Source organism: Quercus robur, chromosome 9 (genome assembly GCF_932294415.1).
Source record: "Quercus robur chromosome 9, dhQueRobu3.1, whole genome shotgun sequence".
Taxonomy (NCBI): domain Eukaryota; kingdom Viridiplantae; phylum Streptophyta; class Magnoliopsida; order Fagales; family Fagaceae; genus Quercus; species Quercus robur.
Window position 1 is genome coordinate 33,085,871 of NC_065542.1, and position 23,203 is coordinate 33,109,073.

At 33.2% G+C, this 23,203-nt stretch overlaps 3 protein-coding genes across 4 annotated transcripts; all 3 read left to right on the top strand.

Annotated features, from left to right (window-relative positions):
• The first annotated feature begins 1,383 nt into the window (after positions 1-1,383).
• Positions 1,384-9,596, top strand: LOC126698130 (replication factor C subunit 2). Its single transcript, XM_050395143.1, has 12 exons — positions 1,384-1,542; positions 1,630-1,708; positions 1,832-1,911; positions 3,205-3,327; positions 3,434-3,503; positions 3,579-3,652; positions 4,654-4,774; positions 4,886-4,948; positions 6,629-6,688; positions 8,499-8,624; positions 8,710-8,793; positions 9,250-9,596. The coding sequence occupies exons 1-12, from the start codon at positions 1,499-1,501 to the stop codon at positions 9,352-9,354; spliced, it is 1,029 nt and encodes a 342-aa protein (XP_050251100.1). The 5' UTR covers positions 1,384-1,498; the 3' UTR covers positions 9,355-9,596.
• Positions 9,597-13,971: 4,375 nt separating this feature from the next.
• On the top strand, positions 13,972-15,034 carry LOC126698131 (uncharacterized). The gene has a single exon (XM_050395144.1). The coding sequence runs from the start codon at positions 14,048-14,050 to the stop codon at positions 14,627-14,629; it is 582 nt and encodes a 193-aa protein (XP_050251101.1). The 5' UTR covers positions 13,972-14,047; the 3' UTR covers positions 14,630-15,034.
• A 2,778-nt stretch (positions 15,035-17,812) lies between these two features.
• Positions 17,813-20,507, top strand: LOC126698132 (pentatricopeptide repeat-containing protein At1g77405). 2 transcript variants are annotated; one of them, XM_050395147.1, is made up of 3 exons: positions 17,813-17,973; positions 18,225-18,563; positions 18,865-20,507. In XM_050395147.1, the coding sequence occupies exon 3, from the start codon at positions 18,876-18,878 to the stop codon at positions 20,217-20,219; it is 1,344 nt and encodes a 447-aa protein (XP_050251104.1). In that variant the 5' UTR covers positions 17,813-17,973; positions 18,225-18,563; positions 18,865-18,875; the 3' UTR covers positions 20,220-20,507. The 2 variants fall into 2 exon arrangements, with proteins under 2 accessions (XP_050251104.1, XP_050251102.1); XM_050395145.1 differs by having other exon boundaries at positions 18,225-20,507.
• Positions 20,508-23,203: the final 2,696 nt, after the last annotated feature.

Consider the following 23,203-nt stretch of genomic DNA (forward strand, 5'->3'; position numbering starts at 1 on the left):
TTAAAAAAACCTACCCACAGTTCCTATTAAAACAAAAACTACCCATTACCACATTATATATATATATATATATATATATACAAAACTTCCTAACAAAAAAAAAAAAAAAAACTACCCATGTCAGGTTCAAAAAAAAAAAAAAAAACGTGCAAGTAAATTACGTATTTGGTTCCTAATTTTTACACTATATGTCAATTTGGATCATAACATTTCAACCGTTTCAATTTGGTCCCTAACCTTTTGGTATTGTATCAAAATAGTCCCTAACCTTTTTATGCCACATCAAATTAAACATGTACTACCTATGGAGTAAAAAATTAAATTAAAGAAGAGCATAAACTATTTTCTCAGCCCTTCTTAGCAACTATTTTCTAGGTTATAAACCAAAAAACAAGTAAAAAAGAAAAAAGAAAAAGAAGAACCCATCACAGTAAACGTAGAAGCAATTTCGAGATTGATTTTTGCAAACCCATTTGTTTCCTCTCTTTGTCTCCAAACGGAAAGGTGCTTCCCTCCGTTACAAGAACCATTGGGTTCCTAGCAAAGCTGCTACAATGTCCATTTCCCAATCTTGAACCAACAAAACAGTTATTTATATTGAGAATTACACTTAAAACAAGAGTTAGATCGTAAAAAGAAACAAGAAAAAAAAGGATTTAATATAAGGTTTGCTGAGGAGTGATCTATTCTTAAAAAGTTGAAATGAATATACCTACATGTGTCTAGGAGGGAACAAGAACTTGGAGAAATAAAAGAGAAGGGTGTGCGTGTGAAAAGTGGAAATTACAAATTTGAGATATAGATGCAATGACTGAGCAAAGACTCTACAAGTTCTAAGAAGTGCACCCCAAACAACTCCTCCACTCTCTAAACTTACGATCGATAGTGAGAGGAAATAAATGGGTTGCAAAAATCAATCTCAAAATTGCTTCTACTTTCGTTTATTGTAATGGGTTACTTGTTTTTTGTTTGGTTTCCTAGAAAATAGTTGATGAGTGGGGTTGAGAAAATAGTCTATGCTCTTCTTTAGTTTAATGTGATCTCACATGTGCAGATTTTAATTTGTTTTATTTTCTTAATCTGACGTGGCAATACAAATGTCCGTTGACGGGGTAAAGAAATAATTTTTTATTTAGACCATTTGTCACGTCAATAATTTTCGTCCAATAGATAACAACAATGATTAAATTGATATAACATTTAAAAGGTTAGAAATCAAATTAAGATATGATGTAAGGAATAAATACCAACTTTGTAATTTACCCTAAATACACTCTACTCAAAGGCTAGTTTATTTTTTATAGATATACTTAAATGTTAAAAAAAAAAAAAGAGTGGTCAAGAGCTATTATTTTTTATTTTCCAAAAAAATATAAATTTATAAATACAAATATATTACCAATTATAAGTAAAAAAATTTCGAAACGTTTGGGGGCGATATAGATCCGCTAAAGAGAAAGACAGCGATATAGGAATTTTACTTCACACACACTGAAAAATGGCGCCACTTTTGCAGAGCTCTCAGCCATGGGTCGAAAAATAGTACCATCTCTCTCTCTTCTCTATTCACTGTTTTTAGTATTTCATTTCATAATAATAAGAATAATAATTTTTATTATTGTTGTTCAGTCGGCCAAAGCAAGTGAAAGATGTAGCACACCAGGACGAGGTGGTCCGCGTTCTCACCAACACTCTCGAGACCACAAATGTTACTTTCACTCTTCAATCTTTCATTTTTCCTAAAACCCCATTTCTTAATTAACCTCGTACCTATTTTTCTCAAATTTGTGCTATTTATTTATTTATTTTTCAATAATGTATTTGCATGTAGTGCCCTCACATGCTCTTCTATGGACCGCCCGGCACCGGCAAGACCACCACCGCACTCGCCATCGCCCACCAGCTCTTCGGGTTGTTATTCACTTCCACTCATTGCTTCTAATTCAATTTTAATTTCAGTTTCATTTACTTAATTTGAAAATTATTACAATTGCTTTGAGGGTTTTGTTGGTGCAATGTGTTTTGGTTACTCTAGATGTGGTTTTATGGTGTGGGATCTTGTTAATTAAAAAAGAAAAAAAAAATTCTAAGAGATAGAATGTGGCTGAGAAAGTGGTTGAGCTTTGAGTTTTGGTTATGTTAATGGGCTTTGTCAAAGTTTTAAAACAAAGTTGATGGTATATTAATTGACTTGGATGACTAAAGGGAATCTTATCAAGCATGGAAGTAGAGATTTCATGGCAAACATGTGCGGCATTGTGTAGTAACTAGCCAATTTGGGTATGGAAAAGGCGCTACTCTCTTATGGTTTTGGAGGCCACAGCAATTTTTATTTTTTATTATTTAAGTTCCAATTCTAGATCAAGATCAATGATGCTGCTTCTAAGTTAAGATTATAAACTGTTGGAATAAAAATTGAACACACATGTTACCATTGGCTTTAGATCCCAGACAATGAAGCACAGCCCCATCAAGCTGTTCAAGCATATCAACATTTTCATTTGGCTATCCCATTCAATGCCATAGATATGTACCTCTTAAAGGAGTGATATATGAAATATTGACTGGGGAATATTAGGAGAGTAGGTCTCTGGTTGTTCCCAACTGTTTGTATTAGCCCCACTTTTGCCTCAAAGTACAGCATTTATCTGTTTGTTTCAATGGTAAAATTTCTAATGCAAGAAGTTTTTTTTTTGGGTTATTTATGTGTGACTAAATTGGATGGAAGAAACATAAAAATATTTTTTACGGGGCTTCATGAAAAAAAAAAAAATCCATTGAGACGCATGAAGTGTTATAGGCAAAATTATTTCTGGAAAATATTTACAGGAACTTAGTAATGGCAAAAAAATTGGAATATGATAGACCTGTCTCAATTTTAAAAACAAATCATAAAACCCATACCATCTATAGTTTGGGAGTTGGCACAATGAATCAGTTAACCTGTCATATCTCTTCTGGTCACTCAGCCTTGATATGACAATTTGTATTATTGAATATTTACCCATCTGCAAATCAATTTTTTCTAGATTATTGACGTAATAAAATTTAAAATACCTGACTTATTATCTGGAAATCTGATCTATTAGAGCTTTTTTGAGCATGTTTGCTGTCAACTTGACAGCATAATACCATCATCTTAGTGGACTTGCTAGCCTCAATTTGTTGGTCTTCCCTATGTAATAAAACCACCATGTATTGCAGCCCTGAGCTCTACAAGTCCAGGGTGCTGGAGTTGAATGCAAGTGATGACCGTGGCATCAACGTTGTTCGGACAAAGATCAAGGGTTTTGCTGCTGTGGCTGTAGGTTCTGGTCAGCGTCAAGGGTGTGTACTCATAACTTGTAACAATTGTTATATTCCCATTTCAGTTTACATTTTCTTCTGCTTGGATTTAACAAGTTTTTATTTCTTTTTTGGTACAATACTTTAGGGGTTATCCATGTCCGCCATACAAGATTATAATTCTAGATGAGGCAGATTCAATGACTGAAGATGCTCAGGCATGCTTCCTATGCATTTTTTTTTTCTAGTAAAAAGTATTTTGGGTGCCGCACAACTGATATTCTACTTTACAGAATGCCCTGAGGCGTACTATGGAAACTTACTCCAAAGTTACAAGATTCTTTTTTATATGTAATTACATCAGCAGGTGAGCTTAATTGACTTTTTTCTAATTCAAGTACAATTATTGGTATAGTTTTTTCTGTTACTCTCCCTCTTCCTTCCCCCCCCGGCCTCTCCAAAGTGAAGTACAGCTTGATGGAGTCCTACTGTTTGGGTGCCCAGTGAGGGAGATTATGATGTAATTTACAACTTGATCTGTTTTATGCCCTATTAGGATGGATTTATCCAATAAAAAGTGACGTGAGAGAGCACTTGGATATGTCCAAGATTACAGGCTCTATGTGATCTGGTATCACCATAGATTGTAATTAGAATTATAATCTTTATTTATAATAATAGGAATGACAGCCACAGTTTTCTAATGTAATGACTTGTGTATCATAGAATTTCCTAATACAACTTGTAGTTGTGTTAGAGGTTCAGTTTATGTATACTCTGCTTCATAAGTCTTAGAAAATTTTAGAATCTTCATTATCATCGGTGAGATATTTCATTGATTCCTGTTCATTTATTTGTTGCATGCCAAACTATAGAAAAAATAATATCATAACTGAAAATGAAAAACTCATGTATGTCTTCACTTGCTTTCCTTTTAAATTAACTGAGAGCAAAAGATAAGGATCAGGTTGGTGACTTGATTGTAATGAAAAATATAAACCCACAACATGTTTTGCATTTTTTTTTTCTTAATAAATTACTCGTGATTTTATCTTTGACAATTTTTTTATAATCTCAAATTACATTTTAATCCTGGGAAAGAGAATAAAGAAACTCATATCATTAAAGAGCCGCATGAGAATTTTTTGTGTGAACTTCAGTCAAACTAAGTAGAGCTAAAGTCAGTGGTAATTGATGAGGACTTAAACAAGTTCTTATATTTCTGAAAGTTTCTCTTATTCAATTCTAAAGGACCATGGAACCTAATTGAATATGGAGAAGTCTTTATTTTTAAAATTTTACATTGATATCTGAATGATTGAAGGTGAGCCATGAACTTTATGATTTACATGATTGTCTTTTTTGTAGGATCATAGAACCACTTGCTTCAAGGTGTGCAAAGTTCAGGTTCAAGCCACTTTCAGAAGAAATAATGACTACTCGTATATTGCATATTTGCAACGAAGAAGGCCTCAATCTGGATGCTGAGGTGTAAACATGATGTCTTAGAGTTTGTATTTAGAAATGGTTTCCAGTGTAAATTTCATTAGTGCACTGTAGTTAAGTTTTCTAACTTCATCAGTGTGATGCGTAATTGTAGGCTCTTTCAACCTTAAGTTCTATTTCACAGGGTGATCTTCGTCGGGCTATTACCTACTTGCAGGTGAGAAGTGGTTTGTATTTTTCCTATTTTATGTGTTTAATTACATGAATATTATGATTTGTTCTATGTGCTCGTGCAAAAAGTTTTTAAATTTGGCTTTATAAACACTAGAAAGAGCCAAATTCCTCACTTTTCTATCACTTGACGTCTTAAATGGTCTATTCTTGATGTACTGGTGCTCCAGCCTTTTTGTTTATGCTTTATGCTTCATCAATGAAGCAATCCCAACCTGTAAAGCAGATAATTCTTCAATATTTACCTTTGAAACCCTCTGGCTTAAAATATTGATTTACCTCGTGCATTTTGAGCACCCTCACATATACATCATGCACCATGATTTACTGTTATGTTTCCAATATTGTTAGCTTTTTCTTCAATGCTTTACATTGATTAAAATTTTTTTTGGTGTGTTCGGGATGACACTGCATAAACTTATTTAATTGATAATAATGAATTAAACCACTAGTAATTATCAATGTAAATTTTCCTGTATGGAGGATTAAAAGTATAGATGATGCAGGACAAACCAAAATGATGCAACAATAAATGAAGAGCAAAAAAATAAAGGATAGGCAACCTAGAAGACAACACCTAAGCTTGCTTGGAGTTAGCACCAAGCAAGAGAGTACAAACCCCTAGGAGTCGACACCAAGGGTGGGTTGTAGTCAGCACCAAACCATTGGAAAAGTCTCAGAGAAATTTTATTAATTAATCAAACTGTATAATTTTCTCTATAGGATTACAATACTATACTTATATAGACTCCTAAACATAATTCTGCCTGACTAAAAAATCCTAATTCTAAAGGACTTGGGAAAACCAAATGATTGAATTACAAAATAACCACTAGGAAATAAAATAAAAATACTAATTACCTTTTTTTAATTAGAAAAACACTAATTACCTAATTAACTACTAGGACCGAAAATAAAATACAATTGACTTCCAAAATTGAATAAAACTAAATTAAAATAAATATTTCTTTGCCCTTCCTGCATCAATAGTTCTTCTTGTCAAAATACTGGTATTTATATGGAATTTCTAAATCCTAAATTCTTAAGTGGCTAAGAGACAGAGTTTACCTGGAAGACTCAGTTGACTACATTTTCTCTAAATGACCAACCTAGATACTCTTACAGGGGACTGTACCAATTTTTAGAGACTAAGATCTTTTGGTTACCATAACTGATTGATTTGAAGCATGCACCTTTAAAGTTTCTTTGAAGGATACAATGTATACTGTAAGCATGATCACTGGATTCATATCTATCAAATTTGTGTTTTATGTGGATGTTGGTCCATTAAGGGACAATTAATAGAGGGAGGACTTCACTTTGGTTTTGTGTAGCAACTTGGGCTCTTAAATGGAACTTGAATGAGAAAAGTCGGATTGAAGTACATCAGATCTTGGAGAAACAAATCTTTCTCTTATGAATAGTGCTGTCCAATATTGTTTTAATGTGAGAATAAGAGTTTTCTCCTGGATCATTTATATGCCATAGTGAAGGCAGACCTGGCAAAGCCGTGTCTCAATTGTTTATACCATAGTATTGAAATTCTAACATTTTTTCCTCTTCATCTAATTATTTTGCTACCTGTCCCTTGGACACCGAGTTGGAGCTTTAATATGTGGTATATGATTAACTAATTTATTTTATTCTGTGTTTTGGCAAATTTCAGTCTGCTGCGCGATTATTTGGATCAACCATTTCTTCCAAGGACCTTATTAGTGTGTCTGGGGTAAGCTATGATGAAGTTTTAAAAGGTTCTGCTTGTCTTAACACATATAGAAACATGTTTAAATACATATGCATGCATGCATACTTAATGTGTCTATTAAAGGAAAATGTACCTGAAAGGCTCAAGAGTAGATATAATTGTGGGCCTTGTGGCTGCTTTAGGCTTTTAGGGGATTATCTTTTGTAACTTTTGGTAAGGCATATCAAAACTGTTATCTAGGTCAAAGAGCCTTGTGCTTGAGCATGCTAGTTTGTGAAGTTGCAACCTAGGAAGTATGGAAATGACAAAAAGCTCAGTGTCCCTGTCCGACAAGTGTGTGTGGTGTTGGGCAATATATTTATACTGGACACTGTCAAAGACATGTATGGGACACAGTTGTGACACGGCTATGTATTTATCTTTTTATCATTTTTTAAAAGAAGAAAGAAAAAAAGTGGGATTTTTGACCAAGTTGCTGCTGGTCTTGGCCCATCTCTCTCTTGATTTGGTTGCTGTAGTTCTATAACTGTTCTCTGTCGAAGCTCATTGGTGTTGGTCTTGACACGTTGGAACTGGTCCCATTGATGTTTGTCTCAGCACATCGGCATTGTTCTCGCAGCATCAGTGCTGGCCTTAGCCCATCGGCTCTCACTGTTTGTTGTCGTACTCCATCTGTTCTGTTTTTTTCTGATTTCTTTTTAATTTGCTTTTGTTTAGGAAAGGTTCAAGAGCTAGAGGCTTCATCAAATTGAGTTAATGCTTGTTGAAGCTTTGCATAATTTTTTTTCGAGGACTGGGTTGACCGAATTGAGTTAATGCTTCTTGTTTCTATTTCTTTTGGTTAAAACAAAGCTGAATGGCTATAGGGAATAGTGTTAGCACTTAAGAGTGTGTTTGGTTAGGGTGAAAATTGGGGTGAAAATTGGGGGATGGAAAAGAGGGAGAGAAAAGTGGGGGAGAAAATGGTATGGGAGGGTGTTTGGTTGAGGGAGGAAAATGGGAGAGAAAAGGGGAACAAAAACTACACAATTTTTTTTTTTCTTTTGGTTTTTGTCATTTTCTTCTGTTATTTCTCTTTTTCTTTCTTTATTTATTTTTAATAATGAAGTGTCCACCCATACACAATTTTTTAATAAAAATATAATGTGTATTTTATTTTAATTTAATAGGGGCATGTGGGTAAATTTAAACAAATTACATTTTCCATCTTCTTATTTTTCAACTCAATCAAACAAAAGAGTTTTCCATCCCTCCACTTTTCCACACTCAACCAAACACACATGAGGGAAAACTAAATCTTTTACACATCCTCCAACCAAATGAAACCTAAAAGTTAAAGTTGTAATTATTATCACTGATTATTATTACAAAGTTTAGTTGCAATGTTTTTAATTGTTATCACTCTTTAACATAAGATATGCTTAAAAATATAAAATTCATATAAAAATATAAAATAATTAATTAACTGCCGTGTACCTATAAAAAAAAAAATACCATGTCCTGTGTTGTGTCGGTGATCATGCTTCTTAGGTTGCAACAAAATGAACATGATGTTTTAGGCTGGGTGCAATATGTTTGAAGTTGCATCACTGCATTTCACGCTTGCATGATTTCTGTCATGCCAACACCATGGAGCCAGTTCCTTGATTTATTGATGTGAAAATGAATCAGTGCAAGTTGTTGCATCATAGGAACATTTGATTTCTTTTATTTGTTTTGGTGTAACTTATCTGCAAGTGATATAAGTACGAAGCACTTTTTCTGATCTTTGACTTTTTCCATCAGTTTTAGAAGTCCTGCTATGTGCTGATGTAAAATCTCAATGTATTAGGTGCTACCACAAGAGGTCGTTGAGGCATTTCTTATAGCATGCAAAAGCGGTGACTTTGATTTGGCAAACAAGGAAGTCAATAATGTAATTGCAGAGGGATATCCGGTCTCTCAGATGCTTTTTCAGGTCTCATGATTCTACTTCTACTGGTGGTTCTTTACTATTGTCAGTTGCTAGATAAAGATACTATTAATAGAATTCTTTTTCCCAGTTACTTGAGGTGGTTGTTGAGGCAGATGACATATCAGATGAACAGAAGGCCAGAATTTGCAAGAAATTGGGCGAAGCAGATAAGGTTGCTATTTTTACTTCATAGTTTGCCAAGAGTTCAGAATTATTGAGTTTGAATTTGATATTATTTTGGTTTAAAATGAATTGAGCTTTGTCATAATTTTGGTGGCTTCCTATTCAAGAAGTTGTGCATATCATATACAATTAACTCTTATATTTTTGAAATTTTGATGTTTTCTGAAGGCAAAACATAATCCTAAAAGATAAGATACTCTTCAGAAGCTTTAACTTCTAGTTTGCATCCTAGAACCTCTGCTTTCTCTCTGAATTTTTCTTATTTTTTTAAAGGAACTTGTAAGATGATCCAGTTATCCATGTACTACTTGGCTTAAAAAAAAAAAGTTATCTATGTAATATGGTTTTAATGTTGATGGTTAATTTTTGAGATTAGTATTTCTGTTTGCTCACTTTGCTCAAAGAGATTTAACAGTTCTTACTTTTTCCATTTGTGAATCTACAGTGTCTTGTTGATGGTGCAGACGAGTACCTCCAGCTGCTTGATGTGGCTGGCAATACAATGAGAGCTCTTTGTAACATGCCACAAGAATTCTCTTATGAGTGCTAGGTAGTTTGGCAACTCTAACTTCAATACAGCTTGTTGTCAGTTCATTTAGAGACAGTTTATTCAAATTTGGGAGATGATAAATCTGTCAAACCGAAAAATCTTTTAGTAGCCAAATGCTGAAAGGAAACATGGCATCCACGGAGGAATTGTTCCTTCTAATGTTTTCTTTCCTTGGAACAATTTCTTATGCCTAATGTAATGTGAGTTCAATATATGTTAAGTCTCTCAACCTAAGAGTTCAAGACGTGTCTAAAGACTTTAAACATGCCCTTCAAGAATTAAAAGTAATTGTCAAATCTTTTTACCAAAAAAAGAAAAAGAAAAAAACCCTTATTTAGTACTTAGGAAGTAATGCTGCTCTCTTATATAATATTAAGTTTTCTAGATAATTTCATGGGAGGCCTAGCTTTCATTTGAAAAGAGAATATTCCTTCTGAAGTATAGAATAATTTTGGAAATTTTGGAAGTTAGGGAGTTAGACACTTCACCTAAAACCATGGTTTTAAGAACAAAATGGTCAAAGAACCAAAAAAAATGGTTCGGTTCTCAATTTTTATTGGTGGAGCCACAGTTTTGGCCATTTTTACTCGATCAATTTAGGGTTCGGTTCCTGGATAAACTGATTGGTCTGATTCGATTTTTGAAAACATGTCTAAAACTAAATAGTAAATACACCTATTTGATGATGGCTGTGTGCCACTGTACTTGTTCTCAATAACATGTTTTTAGCTACACATGGAAATCCTCTCAAAGCCGGTGCCTTGGATGGAAGGGTGGGTAATTGATTATTAAATAAAGAGCATTCAGCGTCACGCTGAAACTTATTACTAGTTATTAGTTATTAAAACTTACAACTTGTTAGTGGAAAAAACTATGAACGCTCTTGTCGCAATCTTGATAGTAAGACAATGATATATGTTTATAGTCAATAATTCGAGTCTTTCACGTCAACATCATGAGCCCGCAAAATTGATTCAAATATTGATCCTACGATTGCGGACTTAATTAACATAGTTTGATTTGGAAACGAGAAAGAAAGAAAAGCACAAATTGAGCTGAAATTGATTTAAAATTTTTTATCTATGGCCGCCTATACCTAAGATTTAAATTTTTTAATATCACCACCGTGCACCTTTGGTGCGATGATCACTCTATAATATAAGTGTTTGTGGGGTGTGGAAGGTAAGGGCCAGAATTCAAGTTTCCAGGAGGGAGTTTTACACACAAATGCACTTAAATTAGGTTAGAGTAAAATTTTTATCTTATATATATATATATATATATATATAAATTCCATATCAATGAGATCACAACTGCCTAGGCATTCTTCTATTTCATTGGGTAATGGTAGGTTTTTTTTTTTTTTAAATACAAACTCATAGGTAGAACTTACCTTTGAAAATTGGCTTGCAAGGGGAGGGTGCCTAAAAATTTATATACACATGGTTAAATTTACACTTAATTCATGTGTGATATCAAGATATAACATTTTTTTTTTCCCTTCTCAAAAAAAAAAGATATAACATTTTTATTTTATGTCACTTTAATATATCATATATGAAATTCCTCTCAAATAGGAGCGAGAGGGGTCCGATATATACTGGTGATACTAAATACCTCCTCCTAATAATGTTGGTGATACTAAATACCTTCTCCTAATAATTTACATGCTGTATTCACAATGGTGTTAGAAATACATTTCAACATATGATCAGCTTTTGGATTCTGCTGCTTCAAGAACCAAGAAATAGAGTGTTTGTTGGAAGAATTTATTTTGGTAGGTTTATTTTTGTTTAAAATAAAAATTATATGTAAAGCACGAAAACACAGAATTTTGAAAAAGGAAAGAAAGTATAGATAAGTTAATAATGAAGTGTTAAGCCTCTTAATAAAAACACAAGTGGTTACCTTTACTTTCCCCCGTCGCATCGCAGAGACAAAACCAAAAGTTTTTGTTTCGGGGACTAAAGTATGAATAAAAAATTGCGTCAAACTAAAAAAATAACAAATGTAGTCAGATTTCAAATTATATGCAAAATAAAAAAAGTATTAAAATAATTTGAATAAAAAAAGACACAAATTAATTGTATCTATCTACATTTCTAATCAATCATTTAAAAATATGGAACTTGACATTCTATTAAATTCCAAAAATTATATATGATTGATGATGTACTAAAATTCCTAACAATTTATCTTTAATATACAAATTAAAGAGACCTTTGGAAAATTATCATCCTTTTTGTTGTCAAGCTTAATTTTGTCGAAATTATTCATGATTAAGAAAACTTGTTCCATAGTTGCGGTGGAAATGTTGGTAGAGTAAATACAAAAACAAGTAATTAATAGTAAACAAGTTGTTAGGTTGTTGATCTTTTAATCCTTACTAATTATTTGACAAAAAAAAAAAGAAAGAATAAAAACATATATGCTGCTACGTGCTTTGGATATATTACAACCCACTAAAATTTTGAAGAAAAAAAAAAACTAGTATGAAATATCTTGATATTAAAAAGCAAGGAATTACCTTACAATATAAATAAAAGAGCAAAATTATCGATGGTCCTGGCCTCTCATTTCTTAGTTTGCCCTAAAGTTATCTTAATTAGGAGAGGAAAAAAAAAAGTTTACTAAGCAAGATATATTTGACTATATTAGAAATTTAAACGAAAAAAAAAAAGAAGAAAAAGAAAATTTTTTTTTTTGAGAAAGTAGAAAAAAAAAAGGAATAATTATTACTACCTTTTTTGATCTGAAAATTTTATTACTATAAATGTGACTATATAATAATGAATTTAAACAAAAAAGGAATTAAAAAGAATGTAACATAAAATAACCAACGAATGTGATGCAGTTACTATAACATGTGAGATTGTTTTTTATGTAATGTGACTATGTGAGTTGACGAGGACCTTTGTACCAAAAAAACGAAAAGTGACAGAAGTTACCAACAAATGTAATGTAATTAATGTCGCACGTGTCATTACTATTTGATGTCATGTGTTATTGTTATAACTAAACCAAACAGAAAACCGCCTACACCTGTGGTTTCAAATTGTTCCATAAATAGAGCATATTATGTTCGATCTCTTTCACATTGTTACGGAAAGTTTTTCCTTTCCCATTAATTTGGCCATGAAGCCTAATCTGATCTTCAAGTTAGTTACCCAAAAAAGACTTTCATGGCTGTGATGAAAAAAATATAACACACACATATATTTTCCACATATCATAGTATGTGGGTCCCAAACAACTCTAAAATCCACATATTATAAGAAAAAAAAAAAAGAATACACATATCAAATGTATATGATAGTTATTAATTACAATGACACTTGTATGTACTAGTAACTTGTCATGTTAGCATTTTAGTGGATTAATTGACATGCACACTTACGAATAGAGATTTGGATTCAGTACAATTATTATACAGTACATTAATTTTGTTGATATAAGAAATAAAAGTAAAAAAATGTATAAAAGTATTTTATTTTTATTTTTATAGAATCATGAATTCTTCTATTTGATCCAGTAATGGATGACCTATTCACAAACACAACGGCAATAGAACTTGAAAATAAATTCCCACCTAATATTGGCATTCGGATGCCACTACTCCACGAAGTTTAGAAAGTGGTTGATGAGTTGAGTTTGATGTTTTATTTCTATTTCTGTTTAAACTTTAAAGGTAATAAATTATACGTAAATCAGGAATATGAGATTTAAAAAAAATTATAAATAAATTGATAATGAAAATATTAGGGGAAAATACAAAATTAAAACGTATAGTTTTATCATTAGAACACATTAAAGACTTTATTTTTAAATGAGACACTTTTTTTTTTTGGACTGAAAATGAGACACTTTTATAAATGTACCCAAAATAAGATCCCAAAAACTCCCAACCTTACGCATGAAATTTACATCTATAAAATTCTAGGGTACAAAATGTCTTATTTAAAAAGCATGGACTTTTTTTTTTTTTTTTTTTTTTGAGAAACTAAAAGTTTGGAGTTTAACTATGATTTTTTTCCTCAAAAAATATGGAAAAGGAAACATTTCAAACTCTCCTTATATCTCTTTATTGAATATGAATTTTGAAAATCTAATAATTGGATTGTATGTTTTTTATGTTCTTACCACACGTGTAAAATTTTGTTCAAATTCGATATTATTTACTAATTGATCAATAAACTTATTTTTCATGTATAATTTTAGACTATAAAAAATTAAAATTTAAACATTTAATTGATGATATAACTATGCATTTTTTATTTTCTTGAAATTCTATGAACATGAAGAATATAATAAGAATATGTAAACCGATAATTAGCTTTTCAAAATTCATATCAAATAAAAAAACCATAAGAAAAATTTGAAAAATTTCTCTTTAAACTTGCTAGAAAAAGTCACACTATCTTCATAACTCATCCCATCCCATCCCATCCCCACCTTTGAATTTTCCACTTAAACCAAATTTGGTTCTTTCTTAACTTTCTCCTATAGCATGATTAGAATTCTTTGTCATTATATAAACCAAAGTCACTCCCTCTCTATATTGGCCCACCAAATCGCCCACTTCTTTTGCCACCAATCTCGCCGAATCCGACTTTCGATTTCCTCACTTTCACTTCCTATATAAAGAGCCAACCCAACTCCCAACTCTTATCATAGTTGTAGTAGAAAGAAAAGAATGGCAATTGATGAATCGTGTACAAAACCTGGTGCTATCCCATTCAAGTGGGAGATCAAACCTGGTGTTCCAAAACAACATGTTCAACAACAGCAACATAAAAGACAACAATCACCACCAGAGCTACCAAAACCCCGTGACTACAATCATCGTAAAATTTCACCATTGCCAACCCCACCTTCGGTGTCACCACAAAAGCTTAGGCCCCCACCATCCAGGTCTCACTTCGTGCCTCCAATGGAGCCCCGAACCCGCTCTTTTCGCTCGTCTCCCAGGACCCGATCCGAGCGCTGGCGGTTTGACCGACCCGCCAGCTTTGTTAGGCCCGAGGTTGTTGCACCTGGGTGTTTCTTGTCTTCTTTCCTGAAGAGGAAGTCGGTGAAGACTAGGCTCCAGAAACCCGGACCCGAGTCCGAACCCGATTATAGTTCGGATCTTGAGGTCTTGTCTAGGTGGTCTGTTTCAAGCCGGAGGTCACTCTCGCCGTTCCGTAATTCACCAATGTCTTCGTCGTTCTCGTCGTACCAGTCGTCGCCCCGACCCGTGAGTGATGCCGAGTGGGCCGGGTTCGGACTCTTTTGAAGGAGCCTATTGCTTGCCTTTAGGCTTTAACTGAGAACTTTGAAAAATATTAAGGTTGACACAACTTTTTACTGTATTAATCTTATAAATTGAGGTAATAATGAATGTGATTGACAGGCTTTAAATGTTCATGTTAATTATATTTATTGTTACATCAATTTGTAAATTTTATACAGTAAAATTTGTACGTAGTACCGTTGTATTATTGTAGCAGCTTTGGAGGGAAGTTGTTTTTCACACTTTTGATTGTCTTAGACAACTTTCTTTTATGTCACATGGGAGTTTGTAGTAGTCAAAAAGCTATTAATATATGTACTTTCGATTTTTGAATTTTGTTTTAGGAGGAGGAGCCTTTCTTGTAAATTTAAAGTAAAGATTCAAGGATATGATTTTCTTGGAACTAAACAGTGGAAAACTTTTGTCCAAAACCAAAAACTTTTTATTTGTCGTTTTTGACTTTTTAGGTATATGCAATCTTTTGGTGTATATAAAAAAAGTCTTAGCACCCATCACTCCATGCGGGATGTGCACACAATTGCTAAAATCAAATTTTTGCGCATGATTGGTGGAGGAGCTCACGCATCAACAAATCGAGTATTGTAAGATTTACATATGTAAATTTGAATTACAAAATTATTTATGAAAAACAAAGTTTTGCATTATACCTAACAGCTCATAATAAGAAGAAAATCTAATCAGTAATCATGAAACTTAAGAACCTACAACGTTGTTTCCAACAAAAAAAAGAAAAGAAAAGAAAAAGCATCTATTCGCTTCAAAAATTCAACTATAAAACTCACAAGATGTAGAAGAGCATTCATCTAAAAACCTCATACAATTTATTTACAAATGTAGACACTTTATTTTATATCATCTAGTGAACTAAATTAATTCCCTAGCCCGAATGAAGATCTTGACAAATGTCAACCACGAATAATTGAAGTATTTTTATTAGTTTTAAAGTAACTGTAATTCAAAAGTGTTTGAAATTGCTTAAAGCACTGTTGAAAAATGACTATGATCACTCATTTGCTCATATATGTTCAATTAGAAGGGTTTTTTTTTTTTTTTTTTTTTTTTTTTCTTAACGAGATTTGTTTCATGAAAAAATAGGTAACTGTGATTTAAAAAATGACACAAATTTAACCCAATTTGAATTTAAAATAAGCGAGATATATCTGTTTATAGTTAGAGTAACAATACTATCCACGTGTCATAGGGTGTATATGCATCTATTAAGGGTGCATAAGAAAATTGAAAAGCCTACTGTCCATATTAATAATTGAGAGATGCGATGTTTACAATATTTTTATAACAAATCACAGGTGGTTAGTTGTTATTGGTTCAAATTTGAAACTAACATTAAGATTACTTTTTTACCCCAACAATAACAACCAATAACAACTTGCCACTTAGGATTTATTGTAAGAATGTTGTAAAAATGTTGTAGACATATTATTTCTCTTAATAATTTAATCTTTTTGTTAGGCTCCAGCTAGTTGTTTAGGAGGATATAAAATCTAAATTCTTCCTGAACACTTCTAAATCCTAGTTTTGACCTATAAATATTAAATAGCCACCTTATACCTCAATTTTCAAATCAATTTCTAAAGAGATTGGCATTTTGGAGAAATTATAAGGTTTTCATGGTGGACAAGTGATGTGGTCTGCCATTCTATTAAAAGACTCTCACCTATTTAAAATTGCACAATCAGATTTAAAAAAAAAAAAAAAAAAAAAAAAAAAAAAAAAAAAAAAAAAAAAAAAAACAGAAACTGATTACTGACTCAGTAATTTTAAAAAACTAAAAAAGTTGGATTTTTTTAGTGGAATGGTGGACAAGTGACGTGATCTACTATGAAGATGGTATAATTTCTCTCGGCATTTTGACTTCTACCTTTGTCAAAACTCTATTTTTCTTTAAATTCTATTTACACCAACACGCTAAGCATGATTGTCCAAGATGAGGGGTTGGTACAAGAAACCTATAGAATCTTTGAGCAAGACAAATTTTACTTTGTGATTTCTCTCTCTCTCTCTCTCTCTCTCTCCCTCTATATATATATATATTTTGTTCCATCTTTGTCCTAAATGATTTTTTTTTTCCTAGTATTTCATGAATTGGCATGGTTAGAGTTCAGTTATTTTTTCTACAAGAAATAATCATGTATGTATGAAATATCATACCAAAGATTCATTAATTGAGTAGAAAAATTTGGAAAATAAATTAGGCGTACGCATACTTATAGCTTTCATATGTATCTATTCCCACAAAGGTCAAAGTCATGTTTTGATTAAATTGCTTAGTTTGCTCAATTTGATTATTTTCATATATGCTATGATTTAATTTGACTCGTGAATTTTCTTTTTTTTGAAGCCGACTCGTGAATCTTTAGGATTAGGTTAGTTAAGAATAGTTGATTGTTTTCCATGCTTAACATGATTTGCTTTTTCACAGGGTAGTTTTTCATAGTAGTAAATACTATGTTATAAAAGGATATACATCTTCTTATGTTACTCTAAAATAAGATCATTTTTATTTATTTTAAAATGTTCAAACAATAAAGATGAATACTTTATTCCTCTTCATTTCTTTAAAAAAATGCTCATTCCATTCAATTTTAATCCTTTACGGCTAGAAGTTTTGTAGTTTAATTGATACTTTCTAGTGTTTTCAATGACAACATTTAAGGTTCAAGTCTCTCAATTATCAAATTATCTTAAAGGAAAAAAAAAAAAAAAAACCTTTATCAACCTAGATTGTAAGTTTTTGTAAGTCTGAGGGTAAATTGCTTAGCTCGTCAAGAGTGAAAAACTCATGGATTACCCGATAACTGGTTCTGGCGGATGAGGTTAGTTGCCTGTAAAAGTTTAATTAAAAGTAAGAATCATTGTACAATATGCTTTGCAACGTACAACTAATATAAGTGTTACCCAAAAAAAAAAATAATATAAGTGAAGTTCTCTTACGTCATTTAAAAAAAAAAAACTCTTTGACTGTTAAGAGATTTTTTTTTTTTTTTTTAATGGCTACAAAGTTTACAAAGAGTTAAAAGGCATTATGCATGAATACAAGGGGCAATAATTTGGGCCAGTGTCTAGGACTGTATGCAGCCCGTTTCCAGTCCTAGCCCAAACCCATAAGTTTTTCAAGCCTAATGGCTAAAGCCTAGCAACTATTCTTCCTTGACATCAACAATTTAAGAAGTCTAAAACTGTACTGAGCAGAGCTCCCACACCCAAATTACATATAAACCAAAATAAAACATGATCTACAGCTTCACTAGTAAAACGGGGCGTAGTGAATGGCTCAGTGGCTGCAGCCTGCAGGCATAATAAAACGGGTCCAGCTCCATTCTATCTCCGTTCTAGTTTTAAATTTCTTTAATTTTGTTTTATCATTTTTGTTCCTATTGTTTTGAGCAATTGTTTGACCGCATAATTTACTGTATATTTCTTGTTGATTTGATTGAAAATAAAGCAAACTTGGGTTTTGTCCAAAAAAAAAAAAAAAAAAAAAAATCTTGGGTTTTGTCTTAGCATTCAGAATTCACTTTTTACTCAAGTTCTTTAAATTGATGCGTTTGATTTTCAGGTGCCGGTGATAATGTTGGAGAGATAGCACAAAGGCCCAAAAAATTGAGAGAAAAACCGTAGTTGACGTGGGTGGTTTTTAACCTTTGTATGTGGTATCTGCCACGTGTCACTGTCTAGACAAAAAAAAGAGAAAACCCGAGGATTCCAAACGGGAGGGGAGCCGGACCCAAAACATGTTTGGGAAAATGCCTCAGTGGAGTTGGTAAAGCACCCTTGTACTGTACACCTTCAAATGAACAGCTTTTGTCTTTGAGGAAGCCATAGAGACTGATTCACTCACCTGCTGCGGTGTCCTCAATAGCAGTAAACAGTCTGTGTCACAGTGTCGTCCTTACAGGTACATTGTTGTCAACTATGTTCCACACCCGTTAACATGTATGCAACGTTTTCCACAATTTTTGACAATTAATGTAATTGGTGGACTTAAAATGAATGTTTGAATTGTTATTTTTTATTATGTAAGTCATTTGTTGTAAACATCTCTAGTAACAACATTTTTCACAGCAAGTTTCATGACAGGTTATTAGTACTTCTGTGACACTACTTTATTATTCACTATATTGTTTGTTGTAACTCTAACCTTATTGATTTCTTTGATTTGATTCATCTCGAGAGTTTTCCTTGTCTTATTTGTTAAGGGCCTCAAAACATGTTCACGTCAAGGCCACTATGTCAGAACCACAATTCTGTAGTAAACCAAGTAGTAGCTGCTATTATCAAAAACCGACCCTTTGATGCCCAGCTCGCTGCCTCAACCACCACTAAACCATGGACCGTGGAATCAGTTTCCCAAGTCCTAAGGTCTATACCGAGGTTCCTCTTCCAATCCCCTCGCTCCATTGGTCGCCAAAGAGGTTTCCGACACCGTGCACCTTTGAAACAACGTAAACTCAAAGAAGAATCCTATAAACAACACAACAATGTTCTTGTTCTTGGCCCTGCTGCTCACAGAGACCCCCAGAAGGTCAGCTTAGGATTGGACAAAGCAATGGAGTTCTACTACTGGGTTGAGAACCATTTTGGGTTTGCCCACAACGAGATTACTTGTAAAGAGATGGCCTGTGTGTTGGCCAAAGGGAATAGATTGAAAGCTCTTTGGGAATTTTTGAATGAAATGTCAAGGAGAGGGAATGGTGGGCTTGTGACCACCGCTACTGTTACCTGTTTGATAAAAGTTCTAGGAGAGGAAGGGTTGGTCAATGAAGCATTGGCTGCATTTTATAGGATGAAGCAGTTACATTGTAAACCGGATGTTTATGCATATAACACGATTATTTATGCTCTTTGTAGAGTAGGGAACTTCAAGAAGGCAAGGTTTTTGTTGGAGCAGATGGAATTGCCGGGTTTTAGATGCCCACCTGATACATATACGTACACAATATTGATTAGTTCTTATTGTAAGTATAGCTTGCAAACTGGGTGTAGGAAGGCCATTAGGAAAAGGATGTGGGAAGCAAACCATTTGTTTCGGATTATGCTTTTCAAGGGATTTGTTCCTGATGTTGTGACGTACAATTCTTTGATTAATGGTTGTTGCAAAACTTACCGGATTGAGAGGGCTTTGGAGTTGTTTCAAGATATGAATGAAAGGGGTTGTATTCCCAACCAGGTTACTTATAATTCTTTTATTAGATACTATAGTGCAGTAAATGAAATTGATAAGGCTGTTGAGATGCTAAGGAAGATGCAAGAAAGGAATCATGGAATGCCTACTTCAAGTTCATATACCCCAATTATACATGCTCTCTGTGAAGCAGGAAGGGTTTTGGAGGCCCGGAATTTTCTTGTTGAGTTGGTTGATGGAGGTTCGATACCTAGAGAATATACTTATAAACTAGTCTGTGATACTTTGAACTGTGGGGAGAAGACCAACTTGCTTGATGAAGAACTGCATAAGAGAATAAACGAAGGTATAGAAAAGAGATATATGCAAGTAATGAAGGTAAAGCCAATTATGACCCACAAAGGATATCTTAGTGTGGTTGAAGTATGACATGGAGGAGAAATGGTTATGGTCCTGTGTAAAGATTTTTGTAGAACAAGAAGAACTTTTGTGGGCATTTGGGCATTTTTCTGTTGAGAATTCGTATAGTTACATTATATTTGTTTTCTATATTTTTGTTTGGTCTGGATTGTAACTTTCTGTTTACTCAAATTTTTATATTGTCTACCTACATCAAATTTTAGGCATATTATTTTTAGTTTTCACTGACGCCTATCAATTCCCTGTATTTTGAGTTCATGATATATTGCCTTATATAGTGTTCTGTCCATTCCACAATTTTGTCAACTTAACATATTCTCACTATTTGACAAATGAAAATGAAAATGAAAAGATAGCATTGTCATGATTCCCACATAATCTAACATGATACTTATCGTATTTGCATTACTGTTGTTCCATTTTGGGTAAGTATTGTCATTGGATTACAAAATGGTTTAGTGGGTTTTTAGATGTTCATGCCCAATGTTAGATGATAGGACACTATTTTCATTCTAGGGTGGTGGCACTTGGCTTATCTAATGCTGGTGTATGCATGATGAGAATGTGTGTCGATTGTTATTAAAGAGTGTCTGTTGTAAGAGATTGGAACAGTCTTTGCAGTGTAGAGAATTTGTGATTTCACTTGTCTGACCATGAATTCTACATTTAGTAGGAAGTGGTAGAGAAGGAGCTCATTTCTTGTCCCTCTGTGGACTTATGTCATATCAGGACCAAGTTTGTTCTGCCTTCCGGAGACAAGGTAGCCAGGAGCCCTTCCTAGATGAGTGCTGCCAAAGGGTAGTTTTTGTGAAGTTGGAAGTGCTTAAACGCCCTTATTTATTTCTTTTGTTCTTCAGATTTTGGCATGTTGCATTTTTTCTTGGTGACACAAACTCAATAATATCAAGAATACTCCTTTCAGTTTATCTGCAGATTAGGTGCTCTTGTAAACTAGCCAATTTACAGGGTTGTTTATATAGACTCCAATACCTAAAAGAGCTTTAATTTAGTGAGCATCAGGCACAACTGTCTCTTATAAAATATGTGCATTTATGGTTGCTTCAAGACGTCTATGGACATCCTTGAAATGTGGATCCACTCCCTGCAAGCTTTGGTGGTAAAAACTACTCAAGTATGTTTCTGTGCATGGATTCAGTAATCAGAAAAAAGGGAAAATTTCTGTTCATTGATTCTCTTGTCTTTTCTCTTGTTTTAAATCCATTCTTATCATTTCCATCAATAGCTGGATTACACAGAGAGCCTATAGATAAAAGAAAGTAAAGAAATAGGCTGGGTTAATCGGGTTGCGGTGTCAAAAACAGGTTAATTTTAAGCAGGTTAGAAATGAGTCGGGTCAATCGGGTTTCAAGTCAGGTTGGGTTGACTCATATTTTCACATGGATTTTTATTTATTTATTTATTTATTTTTATAAAGAAAACATGTATATGAATTATTTTGAATTCACTACTCATATTAAGAATGAGTTCAGCTAAACAAATTAGTACTTGTTCAATAATTTTAAAATTATACAAATCTCAATATTGTTAACCAAAACAAAATAGCACAAAGGATTAGTAAAACAAATATACAAGTTTCATTTCTACACAACCAATTTCCCACATATCACCTTTGGTTTGGTCCTCTGCTCCTCTACTTCAATTTTTGCCACTCAGACCCAGCAACAAAGAGCAGCAAATATTGAAGCAGAGGACCAAAGCCAGAGGTGATATGTGGGAAATTGGTGAAGAAGGATTGTTGAGAGAGAACATAGAGCTGGAATATATACTAGCATTTTGGGGGCAAAACAGATTTTTTGATAAAAAAGCGTGATCGATAATCGGTATTTTGTTGATTGAATCACGCGAATTGCAAAAATTCTGAAATTTGTTTTTTTGTTTGTTTTTGTTTTTGTTTTTTTTTTGGTTTTTTGTTTTTGTTTTTGTTTTTTTTAACTGTGGATGGTGTGATTTGTAAACACAATTCAGCTCAAATTGCTCTACCAAACAATTTCCTTTTTTACGTTTAGTTCATTATCACGCAGTTTCTTCCACAAGAACTCTTATCCAAACGGGCTCAAGATAACAATATCACGTATGGAAGTCCTAGTCCCCCCACCCTCCTCTCCTCTTCTTTTTGGCACTAGTTAGTGGTCGTTCTAGATGTTGAGTATGCCATATGTTCCTAGGGGTAGCAAACTAAGCCCAAACCCATTTGCTCATCCAAACCCACCCGCTTTAATTGAACCCAAACCCACCCAATTATTAGTTGGGTTAAATGGGCATCAACCAAATTAGTCCCAATGATTATTGAGTTAACTAAAATTGAACCCCATTTAACCCCAAAAAAAATATAACCAAATTAAAACCAGCCCTTCCCAATATTAAAAAAAAAAAAAAAAAAAAAAAAAAAAAAAAACCCAAGAAAGAAACCCATAAAAAGGGTAATGAATCCATTCCATTTCTAATATTTTCCGACGGTTTCTCAGCAACCAAACAAGTTGGAAGAGAGTAAACACAATAAAATCAAATCAATCACATCATATCATAGAATAGCATCCAAGATCAAAACCATATAAAACAAAAAATGAACAGAGAATAAGAAACACAGAGCCTCTTCTAGAGCTTGAGCGAAACCATGTCTGTGTCTTTCTCTTTGGATCTCTCTCTTTGATGAAATGCTTTCGATTTCTCTCACTTTCTGTGTGCGCGCGCGTGTTTGTCTGATCCATGCGTGGCATTTGTAATTACTGGCCATCGTTGTCCTTTGTTTGGTTGCTGAGAAAGTGGAGGTAATGGAAGGAAAATGATGTTTGCTTAATTTTAATGTTGGTGTTTTGCTGGCATTTGAATAATGAGAGATTTGGATTTCTCATTTTTTAAAATTCTCTTCCCATTTTCTCTATCATTTTATCGGCAACCAAATGCAGAATAGAGGTTGTCTTCTTTTATTTTTGTTTTCTTTTTTTCTCAGCAACCAAACGGTGGACCACTTT